This window comes from Trichomonas vaginalis, chromosome IV, assembly GCF_026262505.1.
Source record: "Trichomonas vaginalis G3 chromosome IV, whole genome shotgun sequence".
NCBI classification, from domain to species: domain Eukaryota; phylum Parabasalia; order Trichomonadida; family Trichomonadidae; genus Trichomonas; species Trichomonas vaginalis.
In genome coordinates this window covers 15923641-15944004 of record NC_067206.1, presented here as the reverse complement: position 1 = coordinate 15944004, position 20364 = coordinate 15923641, and the positions used below count along the sequence as shown (strand labels likewise).

The 20364-nt window shown below is 29.5% G+C and overlaps 4 protein-coding genes and 2 pseudogenes across 6 annotated transcripts, besides 1 other annotated feature; 3 read left to right on the top strand and 3 right to left on the bottom strand.

Moving 5' to 3' along the window:
• Window positions 1-20364: part of a mobile genetic element that runs on past both edges of the window.
• Window positions 1359-1874, bottom strand: TVAGG3_0102610 (uncharacterized protein; the record flags this gene model as incomplete). Its single annotated transcript, XM_051222835.1, has 1 exon — window positions 1359-1874. The coding sequence occupies one exon, from the start codon at window positions 1872-1874 to the stop codon at window positions 1359-1361; it is 516 nt and encodes a 171-aa protein (XP_051107821.1).
• On the top strand, window positions 1944-2159 carry TVAGG3_0102600 (uncharacterized protein; the record flags this gene model as incomplete). The annotated part of the gene is made up of 1 exon (XM_051222834.1): window positions 1944-2159. One exon carries the CDS (start codon window positions 1944-1946, stop codon window positions 2157-2159), a length of 216 nt encoding a protein of 71 aa, XP_051107820.1.
• On the top strand, window positions 4689-4925 carry TVAGG3_0102590 (N-acetylmuramoyl-l-alanine amidase family; the record flags this gene model as incomplete). The annotated part of the gene is made up of 1 exon (XM_001295048.1): window positions 4689-4925. One exon carries the CDS (start codon window positions 4689-4691, stop codon window positions 4923-4925), a length of 237 nt encoding a protein of 78 aa, XP_001295049.1.
• Window positions 4950-5164, bottom strand: TVAGG3_0102580 (annotated as a pseudogene). Its single transcript has one exon. A coding segment is annotated over exon 1 (215 nt).
• TVAGG3_0102570 (phage tail repeat-like family) lies at window positions 11001-12035 on the top strand (the record flags this gene model as incomplete). The annotated part of the gene is made up of 1 exon (XM_051222833.1): window positions 11001-12035. A coding segment is annotated over one exon (1035 nt), but the record flags the coding sequence as incomplete, so codon positions are not given.
• On the bottom strand, window positions 17348-18423 carry TVAGG3_0102560 (annotated as a pseudogene). The gene has a single exon. A coding segment is annotated over exon 1 (1076 nt).

The following is a 20364-nucleotide window of genomic DNA, read 5'->3' as shown; positions in this document are numbered from 1 at the left end:
ATAATGATAATTTGTTTTAATATCGTTAATGTTTTACCTTTATTTTGTTTACCAATTGCTGCAGTGATTGAATTTAAGTAACATTCAGAATATGGAATTTTCATTAATTTTTCCTTAGATAGAGCATTTCTATTATCACTCAATGCTTCATTAATCATATCATCTACGTATGTATTATATACTCCGCTAATTCTTCATGAATTTAAATCCATTTAATCAAAAATAAATTTATAATTTTAAACATTTCTATTCATCAATATTTCATCATATGAACTTCTATACTGTGGTGGTGTACCTGTTGGATGATATTTCAAACCTTCATCCGGTGTCCATGTCCAATATGTAGTCCTAGTAAACCAAACCTGAGGAGGATTTGTCACCTTTGAACAGTAAGTGTCATTTTCACCCTGAATGATTGGATAAGCTTTCACTTGTACTGTAACTTGTGAGTTGAAAGTTTCTAATCCATCAAAGAATATACCCGCTCCATCACGTTGAACTGGAATAGTGCATAAGAATGAAGTTTGGTCTTTCCATGTTCTAGCTAATGGTGTGCCATTATCATCATTCAGTGGTCTAGTTAATGAGTCCTCGTATTCTTCGTGCATTCATTCACTCCATCTAAATCAGAAGCTTGAAGCATACGTGTAAAGAATATGTCACCCACTGTGGTCATCGCTTGATCGGGGAAGTTTCTGGAATCTATAGTGACCTGAAGACCTCGAAGCATTGGATTTTCTAAAACTGTTCTTTGCATTGCATTCTTCGGAAATGTTAACACAACATCTGTAACATTATGAAGAGCGTATGAGAAATCTGAGCTGATACCTTCAGGAGTGATGCAACCTCCATTTAGTGAACGAACGTCAATATGTTGAGCTGGAATCATGAATGGATCTTCCTTACTGAATAAACGTGGTATTGCTTTAACTGATTCTTCAATTAAACCGTATCCTGGTGTAATGCATTTATCCTCTAAAACTTCCATCTTTGTGCATGAAATAATAACGTCATCAACTGTTGCGTCAGCAGATGTAGCGGCTAAGCTTGTAATTAATTTGGCAGGAAGTCCGATTTGTTGGAATTTGCGATCATATTTATAAACATGATTCATAATCTTTTCATAATTTTCATCAGTTATCTTTTCATAAACGTAATTTTGTAAATCAGCAACTCTTAACGGGTCAACCTGACAAAATACTAAAGTATCCCTGAAAACATAATATTTAAGAATGATTTCACCAAATGATTTAGGATAATCATCGAACGCCTGAAATGCTAACAAATCATTTACCGGAATAATCATATCAAAAGTGATATCAACTTCTTCATTTGCTTTCTTGAAAACTTCTGAAGGGTCAATATTTACCACATACTGAGTTATCATATTTTTGAACATTATTATATAACGAATGAACAAACTTTTTAACTTTCCTTTCTGATTTTGGTTTATATGTTGCAAATGCGAAAGATTCACGGGCGCAATCCATCTGAAGATAACCGGCATCACCTCTTTCAGTTTCTACTTCTAATTGTTTAAAGCTTTGATTTGATGATTTGTAACCAACGAATAAACGCATGCATTTAAAAGCGGCATCACATGTGAAAGCTTTATTTGAAACTAGAGTTGCTTTAACTTTGCGTTTAATATATGTGTCACCTAATTGGTTCACATCATGAGCCGGATTTGTAATTCTTAAATGAGTTTGTTTATCATCAAAATATGGAGCATCAGAGTCATAGCATGAACTTTCAAGTTCTCTATAATATCTTCTACCGTCATTCTTTGCGAATATTTCATTTATCTTTTCGAATGAATGAAACACATTTCCATTAATCGGTTTAGTGTTTGGCACCAAATAGTTAGTCGTCATTTATTATTAAATAAAAAATCAAAATTAAAAGATGAAAATGAATTTTTAATTTTAATGAAATAATCAACTATGGCTGCAGGATTCTTTAAGAAACTGTGGGATAAAGTAAAAAGAGGAGCGCATAAAGTTTGGGAAACAATGAAGAAAGGAGCAAATTGGATATTTAAGAATAAAGAAGCAATTAGTGACATTGCTGAATCAATAACGCCAAAAGCTGCCCCAATAAGAGAAATTTTAAATAAAGGAGAAAAAGTTTATCAAAGACTACAACCAATACTAAGATAAAAATAATATTTATTTATTTTTCCACTATTTACCTCCTATTTTATTAAGTATTCCTTCAGCAATTCCACCAATTGCGTTACTGCTTGTGCTCCCATCGCCGGATTACCTGCTTTAGTACCTAATACTCCACCTATGATAGTTCCTGCCGTTTTCGCTACTGGTGCCAAAAAGTTTTGCAACAGGTTTAATAATATTTTTATGAACCCAACCTGCAGCTTTCTTAATTCCATCCATAATTTTTTAAAGAATCCTGCCGCCATTTCTGATTTAATATTAATTAAAAAATATATTTCATCACTTATATTCTAATTTTTATTTAATGATAAATGAAACCGATTTTAAAAATAAATGAAACAGAGGAGGAAGAAATAAATGAAAGTGAAAATGTTCAACAAAAAATAAACGTTGTTAAACCAATTACTGAAATAAAAATTTTTTCATCTGTTGAAGAATTTAATGACTATTATGCTAATAATAAAAAATTATTTGAAGAATTGACAACATGTAAATTGAATAAAATGTTTAAAGTTGATGGATTCAAAATTTCAAAAATAAAAGGAGTGGTTAGTTTGAAATCTATTCCTCAATCAAGAATCACCTCATTAATGAAAATGATGATTTAACAAAAAGAATAGAAAGATTGAAGAAAGAATGAATCAAATAATTGATTTCATAAATCATGACTCGTTGAGCCCGGGTCCTTAAAGCCCATCACTGAGTTCAAGGTTATATTCATCAAATATTTCATTATTAAATGCAACTTCTGCTAGTTTATTTATTTTTTCAATACGATCATTTGAAAGTCTATCATTTAATTTTTTCTGAAGTTTTTCATTTTCTAGTTCTGAAACTTTATTTGGATGATATTTAAACCCGTTAAATTCTTTTTCCTCAGTTTTGATCATTAATTTACAAAGAACTTTTGTGGTTGGAATTCGTTTAAACCATTTATCATTAATATTTGTTATATAAATTCAATATTCGGAATTAATTCCCAAATTTTTGCATTTTCAATTAATTTATTATCAAATGCAAAAGCAATAGGTTTAATATTAAACTTACCTTTATAATATAAACTTTCTACATAATCATCGAAATAAACATCTACTTGTTTAACATTTTCAAGAATTGGTGAAAGAGCATCCATTAATTGATTGACGGTTACGAATCTTGATCCACTCATTTATTATAAAATAAAAATAAAAAATAAATTATTCAAAAATGTAAGACATGAATTTTTAATTTCTTTTACTCATGAAAATAATTATTTCTAATTTCTTTTACTCTCTCATACATACTAGATTTAAAGAATTCAGAACATTTCCCATAGTAGTATATAATGCGGGTTTTGTGACTTTTTTTGTAAACGTAAGAATTCATACAATATCGAGCGATTTTGTATCATTTTTTTTAACATATGAAGTAAAAAATGTATGATTCTTACGGTTTTTATTCTTACGTTTTTGAATAAATCAAGATTTAAAAAATTTTCAAAATTGTAAGACATTTACACTAAACCCATACATAATGAAATAAAAAAAATAAAAAAAATAAAAAAATAAACTTTAAAAATTCATGTCTTACATTTTTGAATAATTTATTTGTTTATTTTGTATGAAATGAACAGCTCAAAATTCGTGACTGTGAATCAATTAATGGATAAACTTTCACCAATTCTCACACAGGTTAAACAAGTAGACGTTTATTTTGATGATTACATACAAAGTTTATTTTATAAAGGGAAGTTTAATATTAAACCTATTGCTTTTGCATTTGATGGTAAATTAATCGAAAATTCAAAAATTTGGGAATTAATTCCGGATATTGAATTTATAACAAATATTAAGGATAAATGGTTTAAACAACAAAACCACCTCACTAAAGTTCTTTGTAGATTAATGATTAAAACTGAGGAAAAAGAATTTAACGGGTTTAAATATCATCCATGTAAAATTTTAGAACTTGGTAACGAAAAACTTCAGAAAAAATTAAACGAAAGACTATCAAAAGATAAAGTTGAAAGAGTAAATAAACTCGCTAAAGGTAATGGTAATGATGAAGATGAATTTGATGAGTTCAACATAGAACTTTAAGAAACTAATGATTATTTGAATTTATGAAATCAATTATTTGATTCATTCTTTCTTCAATCTCTTCTATTCTTTTTGTTAAATCATCAATTTTCATTAATGAGGTGATTCTTGATTGAGGAATAGATTTCAAACTAACCACTCCTTTTATTTTTGAAATTTTGAATCCATCAACTTTAAACATTTTATTCAATTTACATGTTGTCAATTCTTCAAATAATTTTTTATTATTAGCATAATAGTCATTAAATTCATCAACAGATGAAAAAATTTTTATTTCAGTAATTGGTTTAACAACGTTTATTTTTTGTTGAACATTTTCACTTTCATTTATTTCTTCCTCCTCTGTTTCATTTATTTTTAAAATCGGTTTCATTTATCATTAAAAAAATTAGAATATAAGTGATGAAATATATTTTTTAATTAATATTAAATCAAAATGGCGGCAGGATTCTTTAAAAAATTATGGGATGGAATTAAGAAAGCTGCAGGTTGGGTTTATAAAAAGGTTATTAAACCTGTTGCAAACTTTTTGGCACCAGTAGCGAAAACGGCAGGAACTATCATAGGTGGAGTATTAGGTACTAAAGCAGGTAATCCGGCGATGGGAGCACAAGCAGGTAACGCAATTGGTGGAATTGCTGAAGGAATACTTAATAAAATAGGGGGTAAATAGTGGAAAAATAAATAAATATTATTTTTATCTTAGTATTGGTTGTAGTCTTTGATAAACTTTTTCTCCTTTATTTAATATTTCTCTTATTGGGGCAGCTTTTGGTGTTATTGATTCAGCAATGTCACTAATTGCTTCTTATTCTTAAATATCCAATTTGCTCCTTTCTTCACTGTTTCCCAAACTTTATGCGCTCCTCTTTTTACTTTATCCCACAGTTTCTTAAAGAATCCTGCAGCCATAGTTGATTATTTCATTAAAATTAAAATTCATTTTCATCTTTTAATTTTGATTTTTTATTTAATAATAAATGACGACTAACTATTGGTGCCAACACAACCAATTAATGGAAATGTGTTTCATTCATTCGAAAGATAAATGAAATATTTGCAAAGAATGACGGAAGAAGATATTATAGAGAACTTGAAAGTTCATGCTATGACTCTGATGCTCCATATTTTGATGATAAACAAACTCATTTAAGAATTACAAATCCGGCTCATGATGTGAACCAATTAGGTGACACATATATTAAACGCAAAGTTAGAGCAACTCTAGTTTCAAATAAAGCTTTCACATGTGATGCCGCTAAATGTAGCGTTTATTCGTTGGTTTACAAATCATCAAATCAAAGCTTTAAACAATTAGAAGTAGAAACCGAAAGAGGTGATGCCGGTTATCTTCAGATGGATTGCGCCCGTGAATCTTTCGCATTTGCAACATATAAACCAAATCAGAAAGGAAAGTTAAAAAGTTTGTTCATTCGTTATATAATAATGTTCAAAAATATGATAACTCAGTATGTGGTAAATATATTGACCCTTCAAAGTTTTCAAGAAAGCAAATGAAGAAGTTGATATCACTTTTGATATGATTATTCCAGTAAATGATTTGTTAGCATTTCAGGCGTTCGATGATTATCCTAAATCATTTGGTGAAATCATTCTTAAATATTATGTTTTCAGGGATACTTTAGTATTTTGTCAGGTTGACCCGTTAAGAGTTGCTGATTTACAAAATTACGTTTATGAAAAGATAACTGATGAAAATTATGAAAAGATTATGAATCATGTTTATAAATATGATCGCAAATTCCAACAAATCGGACTTCCTGCCAAATTAATTACAAGCTTAGCCGCCACATCTGCTGACGCAACAGTTGAAGACGTTATTATTTCATGCACAAGATGGAAGTTTAGAGGATAAATGCATTACACCAGGATACGGTTTAATTGAAGAATCAGTTAAAGCAATACCACGTTTATTCAGTAAGGAAGATCCATTCATGATTCCAGCTCAACATATTGACGTTCGTTCACTAAATGGAGGTTGCATCACTCCTGAAGGTATCAGTTCAGATTTCTCATACGCTCTTCATAATGTTACAGATGTTGTGTTAGCATTTCCGAAGAATGCAATGCAAAGAACAGTTTTAGAAAATCCAATGCTTCGAGGTCTTCAGGTCACTATAGATTCCAGAAACTTCCCCGATCAAGCGATGACCACAGTGGGTGACATATTCTTTACACGTATGCTTCAAGCTTCTGATTTAGATGGAGTGAATGAATGCACGGAAGAATACGAGGACTCATTAACTAGACCACTGAATGATGATGATGGCACACCATTAGCTAGAACATGGAAAGACCAAAACTTCATTCTTATGCACTATTCCAGTTCAACGTGATGGAGCGGGTATATTCTTTGATGGATTAGAAACTTTCAACTCACAAGTTACAGTACAAGTGAAAGCTTATCCAATCATTCAGGGTGTAAATGACACTTACTGTTCAAAGGTGACAAATCCTCCTCAGGTTTGGTTTACTAGGACTACGTATTGGACATGGACACCGGATGAAGGTTTGAAATATCATCCAACAGGTACACCACCACAGTATAGAAGTTCATATGATGAAATATTGATGAATAGAAATGTATAAAATTATAAATTTATTTTTGATTAAATGGATTTAAATTCTGAAGAATTAGCGGGAGTATATAATACATACGTAGATGATATGATTAATGAAGCATTGAGTGATAATAGAAATGCTCTATCTAAGGAAAAATTAATGAAAATTCCATATTCTGAATGTTACTTAAATTCAATCACTGCAGCAATTGGTAAACAAAATAAAGGTAAACATTAACGATATTAAAACAAATTATCATTATTGCTAACACTTCCCCCATTCACATGTGTTAATTTATATCAACCGTTCAGGTTCACCTTCAGATGATACATTTGAATCTTTAAAGCATTTAATCAAAATTCCAATTATTTATTTATCACAAGAAGAAGCAGAAGATTATTTAAAAAAACTTTTTAATGTATAAAGAATTATATAATACAATCAAGAAGCAAGGATTAGAGGATAAAATTATTGATAAACAACGGGATGAATTATTTGAAACACTTTCTATTTCAAATTTTGATAGAGAATTTTTGCATTCACTCATTTTTCTAGATGATGCGGTGAAATCAAAACTAATAACAAATGAGAAATCATATTTTAATCAGTTATTAACTCAATGTCGACACATTCAGTGTTCATTCTTCATGGCTGTTCAATACTTCAAAGCATTAAGCACAAACATTAAATCAAATCTATCAACACTTTTCATTTTCAGTGGTTTTAGTCGTCAACAGTTGAACGTTATGCTTTATCAAGTGAATTTACCAATGAGCATTAATGAACTTTACACACAATATCAACAATTAGGTGAACATGGAAAAATAATAGTTGATTTAAATAAAGGATGTGTTAAATTTGATTAACTTTTTATAATTAATTTTTATTTTTTATTTATAATTAAACATGACAGAAATAGCAAATCTTTTACAGGTTCCATTAAAACAGGGGACAAACAAAAAGGGGGTGTGTATAATAGAACTATGAAAGTTCCAGACGGAATGAAAGAATTAGTTCATATTGTTGCTGGTCTTCAAAAAGATGTAAAACAAATGAGAAACGTTTTAACATTACCAGAAGCTCAAGCATATGCCAAAACGTCAAGGTCCAAATTGGGAAGCACATGAAGCAGACATTACAGGTCCAAATGGAAAACCTGATGGTATAAATGAAGTTTTCGTTACTGATGGTCGAGGTAATATTAAAGTCATAAATGGTTACAAATTAACTGTATATGATTATCCTAAACGTAAAGCATATAATGAATGTTATCCTATGCAATTTGATGAATGGAAAAGCTGTTAAACAATACATTGGAGAAGGTGAACATGGCCAATTAATTCATACCGTCATAATCCATATTCATATTTCAATGAAGAATTAAGCTATTGAAGAAGGACCGGATGGATTACCACAATATGTTAATCAGTTTGATGGTCAATATGCAAATTTGAGACCTGAAATTCCAGCTAAGAAATTCTTTAAAGTTGCTTTATTCGATCCAGTGTTCAATGAACAGAAAGAAGCAATGAAAGCAGAATTTAAACCAATTCAAGTGGCAAGAATTTCTTCATCTTCACTTGCAGAAGCGTTCAAGGAATTGATAAAGAAACCACTTTATTCTCAACAAGGTTATAACTTTGATTTAATTAAAGAAAGTGATAGACGTAAATTAGAAAAATCAGATGGTTTTAAGAATGCATGTAATGAAATGATTAAAGATATTGTAAATGATGAAATAAGACTGGAAGAAACTCAAAGCAATATCAATAACATTATTGGTGCAGTTACAAAGAAAGTATAAGCAAACAATGATGAACCTTGGGATATTACCGTAACAACTAAATAAAACTTTAAATATATATTTTTCTTTTTTTATTCAATTATAAATGAGAAGACGTTTCACAAGTCAAAAGAACACTAACGCAAAAGCAGAGATTACGGTTGGTTATAACGTAAATGATGATAAATCACGAATTATTCAAAATGTTAAAGTTAATGTTAGCCCTGAATTAACAAGGTCAGCAACTCAACCAAATTTATTAACTCGTGACTTACCGAAGAATGAGGAGAATGAAGAAAACCATGAGAATGGAGACCCAATCATTTTATCTGAACCCGGTAAAGAACCGTTGAAATCCCCACATATCCAACATACCCCCCACCTCTTTCATCAAACATCGAGAACCCAGGAATATACGATTCCAGTCGCAATGCGCCATATAAAATAGACATTAATTCTGAATTAATGAAAATTTACCGTGATATAATAACTGATAATTATGATTCAATAATAAATTTAATTGATCAATCCGGTTTAATTATTTTACCTTATGAATCATTAATTCACATTATCGCCATTCTTTGTGATGTTCAAGATTCAGACGTTAAGATTCAATTTTTCATAGATGATGAGGTTTCATGCTGCGGAACAGTTGCAAAAATAAATCCTATAAAGGATATTAGCACAATTAAGATATCAAAGAACGGAACAACAACTGAACTTCATTTAACATATAATGATATTTATAATAAAATAGTTGATGAATATAAAATATCACTTGAAAAATTCTTTGTTAAGGCTATTTAATATTCAAGCATTAACATTATTGAATAATAATCCTTTGAATCATAATCAATAATAATTGACCTTTCACCAGTTTCTATCGTTTGTTTTATTTCTTTTTGTTCCCCACTATCTGGATCGGTCATTGTAATTGTTTTTGTTATAGTATCAGCTTTATCTTTAACTTCAATCTTTTTTCCATCAGGATATTTAAACCAAAATTCCAAAAATTCGATATTGTCAATCTGTTCATATTTTAATCTATCAATTACATTTTTAATACCATCTGAAAATCTTATGAAATGGTCATTATATGGGTTTGATTGAACTAAATTTGAATGAAGTGAAATATAACCCGATGATGAATATGACATTGACTCATATTTTCTGAAAACACTGAAATTTATAACATGAATGAATTTCTTATTCGTTGAATTTATGAATTCTTGAGGTAATCTTATTCTAGTTTTATTTATCACTGGAAAATAACGCTTTACCATATTTTTAATCGTAATAAAAATGTCAATTATCAATATTATTTCGAATAATAGTTGTGAATTAAATTTAACAGTTAGTGGAATTTATAATGTTACTCTCGTTTCTGTGAGTGGTAAATTTAATCCCATTCTTTTAGACCCTTCAGATTATATATCATTTATTAAAGATGACCTTGAAAAAACGTATGATATGTATATAAATAATGTGATAACGAAATGGGATATTAACACAATTTTAAGTTATTTAAATGAATCATTTATTTGGTATGAAGAAAATTTTAAATCAAAACCTGATAAACTTTTTGAACTTGATGAAATAAATAACCTTATTAAATTCCCGCTGAAAATTAAATTTTGTACTCCTCATCTTCGTTCATTGTTGGGGATATTAAATTTTGAAAAAGATGTTGGGGATGTTTTGTATTCTGACACTGGTTCCAATTTCATTTTAATCAAATGTGATAAAGTTAATACCCCAATGAGATTTTCACATCAAACATTAGACCCTAACTCTTACCCATCAATACAAAACATTTTATCCATCAACTTAAACATATTTTCTTTATCATATCCGTTTCAATTATCCGGGAATTCATTTATTCTTCATTCAAAAGATTTATCAAATATTAAATTTAGAATAACTGACCTATTTGATTGTGATTTAGAATTTATGAATGAAATATTATGGCAATTTCAAATAGAAAAAATAGCTGATGAGATAACAGATTAAATATTTATTTTTAAATCATAATAAATGATTAAACAACAGCAACCACAGCAACTTAAGGCACAGACCATTACTTACGCCACATATGCATATAATTCAAAGACGGCAGAACAAACGCAAAGGTTGAAATATGGAGATTTGGAGATAGTATTGAAAAATGACCATTTTGAATTCGTTTGCAAGGGTGGTGCAGTGATATCAAATATAAAAGAAATTTTATTTATGAATTCAAAAATTAAAGGAATAACGGATGATATAACATCAATTCCACCAGAAGAACAAAGATATTACGCATTAAATGCATTTCCTAAAGTTTTGAAGATTGGAAGATTTAATTTAAATGAGGAATTCATAGAAGGTTTCCTAAATGACATAATGAAGAAAGCAGATAAGGAATATGTGGATAGTGAGTTAATGAAGAAGGCAGATAAGGAATATGTGGATAGTGCATTAATGAAGAAAGCAGATAAGGAATATGTGGCTAGTGAGTTAATGAAGAAAGCAGATAAGGAATATGTGGATAGTGAGTTAATGAAGAAGGCAGATAAGGGACTTGTGGATAGTGAGTTAATGAAGAAAGCAAATAAGGAATATGTTAATGAAAAAGATAATGAAATTATAGAAAGGGTTGAATGGTATCATGGACGGACATCGAAGATTCTTAAAACTAAAGCTGATACAGGATGGGTTTCAGAATGTTTAGACCTTAAAGCAGATAAAACTTATGTTAACGATGAGTTAGAGAAGAAAGCAAATAAAGAATATGTGAATGAAATATACCAAAGTTTGATAGGAACAACTAAAAATATTGAAACTATTGCTGGTGACTTTTCCGTCTATGAAGAAAATAAATATTTTAGATGGGAGTTTGTACACTCCTTAAAAAATGGTATACGGTATAAACTCATTCCGAAAAATAACAATGAAATGTATGTAGGCTATATAAAGAATGATGGTACACAAGTTAAAGTTCCATTAGACAACAACTGTTACTTAAACTTATATGGAGACGAACAAAAGAAATATTTAAGAGTTTATGAAATGACAGATATGACATTGTCTAACGTAGCTCCAGCACCGTATTATTTCGACTATGGAGATGATGTCAGAACGCCGCATGTAGATGAACAAAAGCAAACATTATATTTAGATTATTATAGATATAAAAGATATAATGCAATAGAAAAAACGAGAATAGTATATTATTATATAGATGACAAAAATAAATATTATAGTCAAGATTTTACATACCCTGAAAACATAAGATTATATTATAAAAAATATTCTGACACAAACCAGAAGAAACCCGAAATAGTTACACTATATTTTAAGTTCAAAAGAGACAATCCTATATTATCTCATATGTTTGATTTAATGAACCCAGTAGGTTCTATTTATACATCTATGGATGTGAGAGGTCCTCAAGCAATGTTTGGTGTTGGTGCATGGGAACAAATAGTCGACAGGTTTTTGTATTGTGCAAACTCTTCAAAGGAAACAGGGGAAGTAAAACGATTACAGGTGAAAATTTACCTGCACACAGTCACTACATGATTTAAGCACATCTCAAGCGGGTTGGCATAAGCATAGATATTGGGATTGGTCAGGAATGACAAAAGGTAAAGGATATGATGTTAAAGACAACGTTAAGTTTGCCATAAATTGTTACTGGAGTGACACTCAGGGAGAAGGAAACCATACACATCGCGTTTCAGGATATACACAAACAACGGGACAAAGTAAAGATTACATGCCACCATTTATGACTGTATTCGCATGGTATAGAGTTCAATGAACGCTCAATGTTTGTGAAACAAACTTTAGGAGCTCCAAAAGAGCAAACAGCATAATTTAAATTTTTATTTTAGTATAAATGAAGATTCTACCATATGGTGTTATTGGAAGAGATAAAGATGGAAACCCAATATTTGATCCAAAGTTAAAATTAAAGTTACTGACAAGACAACAACTTGAAAAGTTGCTGAAACCAAAACAGAATGAAAAATGAGAAAATGAGAAAGAAAAAAATTTAAATTATGCAATTTTATTTTTATCATAAATGACCAAATTAATTAAGCCAACTATTTCTAAATTAATGATACCAATGAAATCATTTCGTGGAGTACTTATCCCAGGTTCTTCACAATTAGCCAGGGTAAGTGTTGTGACTCAAGGTGGAACATTAGCGAATCCATTCAAATTATTAACTAAAGATGAACTTAATAAAATGATGATAAAATAACTGATAACAAAATTTTATTTCACTGCTACCATAAAAACAGGTGAAAAAACAGGTGAGATCTCACCTCTTCACCTAAATTATATTTTTGGTCAAAGCTTCCACGAGAGAAAAGATTCCTCATTCGCTAAGGATTCCAAAAATGAAAAAATCATTGATTTCGGCTGAGAAAAAACAGCAAAACCCTTCTTCCACGGGAACAAAGAAATAAAGAAGAAATAAAGAAGAAATAAAGTAAATTTTTTATTTATTCCCGTGGAAGATAGAGCACTTTTATGACACTTTTTATTCACGACAAACAAGACAAACAAAGAAAATAAGAAAATACGGCGCTGTCGCGGTTCGAACCACAGACCCTGACCCCTCCATAACACCACCTTTGACCACTGTGCTACGTAGCCTGTCGACATAAGATTTTATAAATTGCATATTTGACGTAAATTTATTTCCCAGTTATTCAAAAATAATTAATTATTGAATAACCTAAAATCATTAATGAAAACATAAACGATAACATTTATTTCCTGTGTTGTTGTCAAAATGTCATGTTGTCTCAAACTTTAGAACGGACTGAAAGTCTTGAGCTCCAAAAGAGCAAACGACATAATTTAAATTTTTATTTTTATCATAAATGAATACCCCACAAGCTCAAAATTTACCACGAATCATAACAAGGGAGGAAATGATAAAAATGATGCAAGAACATGTTAAAAATAACAAACCACTAAAATTGAGAAAATGTGGTTATGCAGTAATGATGGAAAGAGAGATGTTGTCAAAGAGGAATAAAAATTAAATTTGGATTGAGTTTAAAAATTCATCTTTATTAAATTCATCTCTTCCAATCAATTTATTTATTCTATTAAATTCTTTTATTTTTACTTCACTCAGTTTAAGGATTGAACGGTAAGTTTCTAATTTTTCGATTATTTCTTTCCTCTCTTTATCGTTTTCAACCCCACCGCATTGTGGCTTCTTTTTGTAATAGCATATTTTTGATTTAATTCTGTTTAGTTTCTTTTTATATTCATTGTCTGGACTCTTGATGCTTCGTTGTCACTCATTTCTTACGAAATAAAAAAATTAAATATTATTTAAATATAATGGAGTAATAAAATAAATCGGAATTTCTATTAATTTATTGTCAACCTCAACTAATGCATTGCCGTTAATATATCTAACAAATTCAGCTATTGTGTCAAATCTTCGTCTTCTTTTTGTCATTGATTTATCAGTTTTTCCATAATCGAGATGAATCAAAACTTTATCCCCTTGTTTAAAATTCATGAGTCCTGAATTAATTTGTTCACGTTTAACATCATTCAACCTTTCCATTTGCTTTCTAATATATTCCCATTCTTTTGAAATATCATTTTTCATTTCCACTGGTTTCATGTTTATTGTTCTATGCCATGTATTATTGTAATAATATACTAACTGTTGTATGATGGAGTCATGATTTCCATCCCAGTATATCTGACCGTTAACCCCTAACGCATCTCTAAGAGTTCTCATTACCGCATCAACTATTTTATTATGAAACGTATATGGAGAGGATGAAAAGTAAAAATTAATTTGTGGGAAATAATGAGTCATAGCTGCCTGAAATCCTTTATCACCATCACCCCTGATATTATCTACTCTTTCATGATCTAGTAAGTATTGAATAGCTCTTCTTGTTTCCTGTTCTGTTTTCCCTTTCACTGGAATGCAATATAAATATCTGGTGTTAATGTTAATGGTAAATAAATAAGTAACGTTTCCTTTTGAATATTCTAAATGATCGATTTCATATGAATATGGATATGGTGCAAATGAAGGGCGACCAAATTTTTCCTTTAACGGTTGAATTTTTGGGTCAGTTGGTTTATTTAATATTTTGAAATCCTTTTTAAAATCTTTTTGTTTCTTTAATGTTTGAAATGGATATAATAAAGTGAATGATGAAGGATTAACTGAAGGAGGAGGTGGTTTTGGTGTTGCAGGTACTGTCGTTAGAGGTTTTGGTGTTGCAAGTGGTTTAATTTTATCTGCTTTGATTTTGGATGATGAAGTTTTGGAATTCATTCCTTCCTTCATTAATTCTGGATGTATTCTATTCATTTGTTTTAAATATGCTGTATATAAAGGTTTAATATACTTTCCCGCTTCGAGTTTATGTTGAAGGATGAATTCCAAAAGTTGATCTTCATTTAAAAGTCGGGCTGAATATGGTTTAACTAATGAATCATAAATTAAAGCTTGTGCATCATTTATGGTCTGAAGGGCCTGGGTGTTTTGCACCTTTTGTTTTTGCTCCTTTTGCTTTTGCGGCTCAGGATTATATAATTTATATAATTCATCAATATCTTCTTCTGTTAATACTTTATTTTTGAAATCTTTCAACTGTTTAAGCTGTGATTTAGTTTTTCCCTTTGAATATTCATTATTTTTAATTTTGTCTTTAATTTTAGAAATTATTCTATCATGATATTTCAAAATTTCATTTTTATAATATGGATAATAATATTCCATATCATCACCCGTTATATTATTATTATATTTTTGGAGATATGCTTTTAAATCATAATAACTAAGAAATTTTTGATTAAGTACTAAATCATCAATTAAATTTTCTAAATCTGAGTTATCCATTTATATAAAAATAAAATAAATGTTTTAAGGGTGCCCACCTCTTTGAATCATAGTATCAAAAACATCATTAACGGTTCCTTTTGTCTCTTCTGTGGCATTTTATTAAATAAATGGCATACAACATCCATTTTCACAACACACAGCCTTAGTGTGTGCTCCTGTTAATGCAGTCTTACCAATTGTTAAGCGAGTCATTGACCCGTTTTTAAGTTGTAAATTAATATTCTGACCATCAAATATCACTTTATCATTTATTATATCCAAATAATTTTTAGGTGTTAATTGTTTATTTTGTCGTAAACTAACTCCTTTCATTTTTTGTGCAATCTTTTTAAAATCACTTCCATCAATTGAACGTTGAATGATGTATAACACTTGGGCATAAAGCAACCATGTTATCACCTTGTTTCTCAATTGCTAAACCCAATAACTTCTTCTCATGTGCTTTTTCTTCAGCTTTATTCTTTAATTTAGGTTTAAATTTCTCATTAAAACAAAAGAAATCAAAAGGTGCGAATTTGTAAATGTTTTTATCATAAAATTGTTTATCAGTAACAATTGCTTGAAATGCTTGAGTGTTAGGAAGATTTGGGTCGCCAGCGATTGCCCAATAAGATGAATCAGTATCACCTTCAATGAAATGAAAACGATTAACATTCATGCATTTATACATAAAATCATAAATGAAAACCAAATACCAGTATTTTGCGTTATCTAAAGTGAAGAATGCCTCTTGTAAACATGTATCACATCTATAAAATCTATCTTTAAGCATCACTTGATACGTATCTTCACCTATTTCTCTTATGTTTTTAAACTTATTTGACATACATGCAACGCGTGCCTTCTGTGCATTCATTATTTTAGTCTTTGCGTAATTTTGTGTATTCATTGCATCGTAACCATATGATCCATTAAGTGAAATCTTGCAAAATAAACTTTTTCCTTTATTTCCTTCTAATTCAGCCTTTTGTCTTTCGTTCATAAATTCGTTCGCAAATTCATTAAAACAAGTGTTTTTCGTAAATGTTAAAATTGATTGAATATCATCAATGATAAAATGAAATCTGTCTATTAGATACCAAAGATAATAAGAAGAAAATGGTTGATATTGGTTGTGTGTTGATGCTAACTGAGTTAATTTCTCTGTTTCTGGTCAACTGGTAGATTGTTTGATTTCATGTAATTATACATAAAACTGCCAATTGTTTTTTCATCTGTGATAATATCTAAGTTTCTTATTATTGGTAAAAAGTTTATGTAATCATTAATGTATTTTTCATCAATGTGACCCTTTACTTCAGCCACGAATAAAGTATTTTTCTTTCTAATATTCCCAGTGCTTTTGCTTTCTTTGTTGCTGTATCACAAATGATAACACCATTCAATCTTCCCGGCATATACATTTTATGGTCAGTATATTGAATGAAATCATGAGGATTAGATGAAAATGATGAAGGATATAATGAATTAAAGTCAACACCAACGAAATGAGTCATAATGTTGGTGGTGTCCTCATTTGATACAGTTTTAGTTTCTGGATTATATGAAAGTTTATTAATGTGCGTGATTCCTTTAAGATTAACACGATGTTGAACATTTGATAGACCACCAGTAATTCCATTACGGAGAATGTGATAAGCTTCAACTGAATCTAAAGTCATTGGTAAATTATTTTTTAATGTATAATTTCTTAAATTGATTCTTAAACGTTGAACATCTTCATCTTTATTTGATTTTACGACATTGCAATAACAACACATTAACTGACAATTTTCTTTGGTATGTGGTTTTTCATTATCGATTCTATCCAATGTTGGTTTATTAGCATATGTAAACGCTTTACCACACATTTTGCATTTAGATGAAAGGATTAAATCGTGATAGTATTGATAGTCATCCATTGAAACATTGTTTTTAGTATCCCTTTCTGCTTTTTCATCTTGTTTCTTATATGATTCAATTTTATATTTCCAATACTTTTTCGTTAATTCAAAACTTGATTCCACATTTTCTTCTTCTGGATATGTTTCGTTAGGATTGAAGTTCTTATATGCTAACGCGTAACGAATCATTGATGCATTCGATGATAAAGAAAGATTATGAAGCATGTCAATTTTATAAACAAATGTTTCTTCAATAATTTTATCAATTGGGTCAATCATAATTTCAACGTCTTTATTGCAATAATGAATAAAATATTCTAATCTATTCTCAAAATTTTTAGCATCATTGAGATATATTTGATAATCTGAATCGGATATTGTTTCTTGAGTTAATGCTGAATAAAATGAATCTTTCGTGAATGGTTCCTTTATATAATTCATCTTCGTAATTTTCCCACGTGATGAATTGATAAGGGAAAAAGGATTTAACACGTGATTTATTGTTTCCGAAATCTTGAGTGAATTGGTCTAATGTTCCACCCGCTATATAATTTCTGATGTCAATAAATCTTAATTCATATGGACAGTTTGTTTTCTTTACAATGATTTGCTTAAATTGAGAAGATGAACCCAGCATTGATTTTATTTTCCATTTTGCAGTGTTTAAATCACGAAGAATTAAATTTAAATCAAACTTTCCCGAATTAAAACCTATGATATTCACTTTATTGAATTCCTCATCTAAAGTTCTTTAAATGCTTCCTTTTGTTTTCATTTAATGTATGGACAAAGTCCCCGCCGTTTGGTCCGTTTGCGGCTTCATTAATTCTTCATATTGTTCAATATTTGATTTAGCAACTAATGAACAGGTTGAAAATAAAAACTCAATCCAATCAGAAATAAAAGAATCACTTGATGTTAAGCAAAAATTCCTCGTAAATGTTTTATCACGGTCTACGACCTCGCCGCTTCGGTCTGAAAGACCTTCAGGACTCAAAGAGTCCGTTTGCGGCTTTATTTTGACAGTTGATGATACCATAAATGGTTTTAAGTAAGCGTTCAAAGTTGCACATTCAGAAAGTTGAAGTTCTTCTTTAGTCTCTAATGTTTCGAAGTCAAAAGTAATATAATATCTTGTTGGTTTATAATATTCCTGCAAATTATGTGCTAATAGCCATTGATATATCTTCTGTTTCGTGATATGTGGTGCATATGGTTGTTGTGTGTTTTGCAATTGAACGTCTTGAATTAATCTTCCATTATTTTCTTTACATTTCTCACAATGTTTTAAAAATCTTCTTTGGTTTTTCCTTTCTGGTCATCACGGATAGAATAACTTCTTCTTTGCAAAAGGGGCAAACTTTATATCCTGTGAGTGCTTCAACGTCTGTAATTCTGTCAGCGTGAAGTTTTCCACATGGACTCTGTGTTAATAAAATATTTACTGTTTCAAATTCTGGATCTATCATTATTGATTCCACTAATGGAAAGTCTACCTTTTATGTCTACGTCTTCTGGTTGAGGGTCACAATAATAAAAATCAATATTAACGTTTAACATTCTTGCTAACCTCTCACTTTCTGATGAAATGTCAAACCCTTCATATGCATCTATGGCTTCATTTAAATAACTTCTACGAGTTTTAGGATTAACACCATCAGGAATGTTATAGAAGCGTTTAAATAACCTTCTACCTTCTGCTCTATTTGATTATCATTCATTTTAGCTGTTCCGTTTTTGTTCATTTATGTAAGAATAAAAAATTAAAAAATAAATAAAAATAAAGTTTATTTTTTTTAAAGTCCAGGGCTAAAGTCCATAAAATGAATTAAGAACACATAAATTTTTATCATCTGCGACGTGACGAATACATTTTAATTTACTCAAGAATGCGTACCCTGATACATTAAATCTAATTCCTGTCTTATTTAATTTCACAACTTTGAAAAGGAATGTATGAATAGCTATAAAATGATGAGATGATGTTTTATGGGTTGCTTCCATTTTTTCTGAAATAAATGAATAAATATAATGTTTATAAGTTTTCATATCTTTTATATTCTTAATAACGAATGGTATAGACCTTTCAACTTCGTCTTCCTTCGGTGCTGTTCTTTCATATGAAACATTATTAGTATCTTCAATAATGAAACCACAATCGCATAAAATTTTATATGTACCAATTGTTTCTTTTGATATTTTATCTAACAAATCAAAAACTTTATCAACACCTGTACATTTATTTAAATAATAATTTGTGTAAATATCATGGTCTTCTTTCTTAATCGTATTTGTTGCATATGTTACATTTTTCAGTGCTTTTTTGAATTTTTCAGAATCAAGAGGAGGTGAAAGTAATATACATGGATAATCTCCATCGTCAATAAATTGTAACTTATGTTTATGAATAAATTTTGTGCCTTCTTCTGAAAGTGTTTTCTATTTCACCATCTAATAAATTTTTGTTAGATTCTGAGAATAATTTTTATATCTTTCTTCATGAGATTTTTGAACTTCTGATTCTGAAGCTGGGATATTCATTAAACCCTCTACTTCATTCTCATTATATTTTTCAACTTCTCTTAATTCCTTAATTTTTTCATCTATTTCATCTCTTATTTTTTCCAGTCTTTCAATTTCATCATATTCATCATCTTTAATCCGTTCTTCATAATATTCAGGGAAAACATCAGGTTCTTTAGGTTTTTCTTCTTCAGATGTGGGATATAAGAAATTTATAACATCATCTTTATTCATTTTTCATCATAATCAAATCATTTAAAAACTCCGCGAATTTTTGACAATTTCTTAAATAATATTTATTAACTTCATAACCGCCTCCTCTAATATATCCTTTATTTCCTCATTTGTGAATCCCAATTTTTTAACGTCGTTAGTCTTGACACTCATTTTCATACGAATTAAAAAATAAATTATTCAAAAATGTAAGACATGAATTTTTAAGTTTTATTTTTTAAAA